This window comes from Sinocyclocheilus anshuiensis, unplaced genomic scaffold (assembly GCF_001515605.1).
Source record: "Sinocyclocheilus anshuiensis isolate Anshui unplaced genomic scaffold, SAMN03320099.WGS_v1.1 scaffold222, whole genome shotgun sequence".
Classification (NCBI taxonomy): domain Eukaryota; kingdom Metazoa; phylum Chordata; class Actinopteri; order Cypriniformes; family Cyprinidae; genus Sinocyclocheilus; species Sinocyclocheilus anshuiensis.
The window spans coordinates 2,879,798-2,882,770 of NW_015542408.1; the positions used below are offsets into that span (position 1 = coordinate 2,879,798).

Here is a 2,973-nt window from a genome sequence, read left to right on the forward strand (position 1 = left end):
GTATACATTAAATATAGATGATTCTTATTAAAGTTAATAAGTGATTCAGTCAAGAGCAGTGAGTGATTTTCTCCTTTTCTTTTGTTTGATTAACATTTATGACGCAGTCTGCGGCTGCAGGTTTACGTTGTTGCTTTAAGATCTGACGCATAGATCAAATATTTTGACACGTCCGTATTTCTTCCAACTGTTCAGGTTCACTTAAGACAAAACCAACTGCATTTACATGAATAGTCTCCAAGACAGGCATTTTGACAAATTTTCGTGTAAGTGTGTAGCAATAACAGAACTTAAGAGAACTTAAGCGAAAGAGAACTCAGCATTCGCACGCTGACTGAGAGGCACGTTCTGTGAGCGCGCTTTCGGTGTGTGAGCACAGAAACCCGTCGGCTTTCAAGTACTGGACAAGACTTAAAAACACATGCAAATACTGAATATCACTTTTGTGATAATGCATTGAGTCAGTGACATTTCCGTCAACTGTCCCTGGACTCGGTTGGACTCAGACATATTTAAGGGAAGTAATGGCCTAATGGTTAGAGAGTCGGACTCGTAACCCAAAGGCTGCGGGTTCGAGTCTCGTACCGGCAGGGGTTGTAGGGGGGGGGAGGGAATGTACAGCGCTCCCTCCCACCTTCAATACCACGACTGAGGTGCCCTTGAGCAAGGCACCGAACCCGTGTGTGTGTTGTGTGTGCTCTTTGGATGGGATAAATGCAGAGCACTAATTCGCCGCGTCACTTCCACTTCTTCCACTTTCAGAGTCCGTGACAAGTCCGAGTCCTTTAAAAAATTGTACTCGAGTCCGAGTACCCCAACTCTAGAAAATATTGTATCATTTAATCATTCATCAGTCAGCAGGGACCAGCAACTGTTTGGTTACCAACATTTTTCGAAATATCTTCTTTTGTGTACAACAAAAGAAAGAAACTCATACAGGTTTGTAACAACTTGAGTGTGAGTAAATAATGACAGAATTTAATTTGGCGGTGAACTATCCCTTTAAAAAACTTATTAAAGTTATTATAAAGTGGTATGTGAGTGCTGGTTATCTCTGCAGTATTTAATGATATCTGCTCAGGCGTGACCTCTGTCCCTACTTTTCTCTTAATCACAAAAACAAAGCGGTCTCTTTAGTGGTGTGTGGAAACTCCTGAGATCCTCATTAACCCAGGATTCTCGGTCTGTAAGTCGCCCATATGTGAGGATTTACCCCCCTGAATGAGGGAGATTAAAACAATGTTGTTCCTGTATAATCCCTCTGCATACAGTGTCCACTCGACGCCCCTCTCCTCCGCTATTGTTCTTGTCTCATCTCCTCTCATTTTTTTGTTTAGAGCTCCCAGATGGCACAGGCGGTCCACAGACCTGCACCAATCCTGGTGAGGCAGTATGAAGACAAAGAAGAACCAGGTACAAATACATGTACACACACAGTCCCTAATGTTTACAGTCAAAAGTGGTCTGAAAAATATCTGTTTGCTCCTAAAAGTTGCAAAATTAAAATTTATAAGATATACGCATTCTCTTTTGGGAAAACGAATGAAAATATTGATGACTCATCTTGCACTACACAGATTTTTATCCAATCAGCTTTCTAAAATGAGAATATTCCTCCTCCAGTGTCACCTGACTTGACTAGTAAGTTGCTAATCATGTTTTATGGCTCTGAAGTAACTGAAGTCGATAAAATAAAAAAGGAGCGAGTCCCACCCAAACTTCCTGTTTTAACAGGAAGTACATAAGCACTAAAGAAAAAAGACCACTGCGGCTAATCAAACAGTTTCCGGGGGTCTTTAAACATGGGCTGCATATTAAACACTATTGTTTCTTTAACATTCGCTGTTTTGGGTTTGTGACCAATTTTACAATGGACTGCTCTTGAATAATGTGTCCAGTTGAATAGTTTTTGTGGGGTTTATTTTCAATATAATAACCCAAACAAAATATTAAATGGGTAAAAAATGAAGGGTTAAGTGGTTGCCAGTGAAAAGAGCCCAACCCTAAGTCTCCATATATGACTTGGCTCCCTCCTTTAATGTAAGTCTATGATACTTTTTTTCACCCTTTTTTCAATCCAAGTTAAAATGTTATGGTTTAATGTGAAAATTTAAATCACAGTTAAAAAAATTTTTTTTGCTTGTTTTGACGTGTCATTCGTATCTGTATCACAAAGCGTTCAGGACGAGTACAGCTCAGCCCCGCTTCAGTAAAGTCATGCAGTTTGCTTTGCAGCCTCTAGATGACAGTGTACCTATAGGCAGCACTGTCTGCATTGTTCTTTGTCTTGGTCAGAGCATGATTGTCCATTTCTGTCTGAGGTGTGTGTCCTCATGTCTGGTCGTCAGGGGTCCAGAGATGCTGGAGTCAGCTTTATAAACTTCAGTCAGGTGTAAAGGGCCACAACAGAAGACACATGTCTTTCTGACAGCAGCCGCTGAGATGGCATATGCGTCATTTAGTTTGAAGGTTGGGCTGAACCTGTAGGACAAGCTTGGATAAATACCTGCCTCCCATAAGGACAGGCTGAGTGTTTGCATGCATGCATGCATAAATACATACATTTATGCAAAATAAACTGTCGTAGTTATGATGCCACAACCATAAACACATAAACATGTAACCATGGACAGGATAATGACAGAGTTGAGAGCAGAGGCGGACAAAGTACTCAACTCCATTACTTGAGTGAAAGTACAGATACTGCTGGTCAAATATTACTCCATTACAAGTAAAAGTTGTAAAGACAGATTTTTACTTAAGTAAAAGTACAGAAGTACTTGCTTTTAAAAGTACTTAAGTACCAAAAGTAAATTTCCTTTTTTATGTCAATGCACTGTTTTATTGTTGTACGTAGTACTTGCAATACCTCTGAAGCAACTTACAATACATTACACCTACTGAATACACTGACTAGCTTGTAGTATCTTTGGAATAAAGAGCTTTTAGAATGTTAAAAACCTATGGGAAAAA

At 39.9% G+C, this 2,973-nt stretch overlaps 1 protein-coding gene across 1 annotated transcript in view; it reads left to right on the plus strand.

The window, feature by feature from the left end:
• The window catches only part of LOC107693173 (protein TALPID3), a 140,434-nt gene that overhangs the window by 102,335 nt on the left and 35,126 nt on the right, over positions 1-2,973 (plus strand). The window contains exon 30 of the mRNA XM_016492464.1: positions 1,338-1,413. Within this exon, the coding sequence (XP_016347950.1) occupies positions 1,338-1,413 (76 nt within the window). The remainder of the gene's footprint in view (positions 1-1,337; positions 1,414-2,973) is intronic.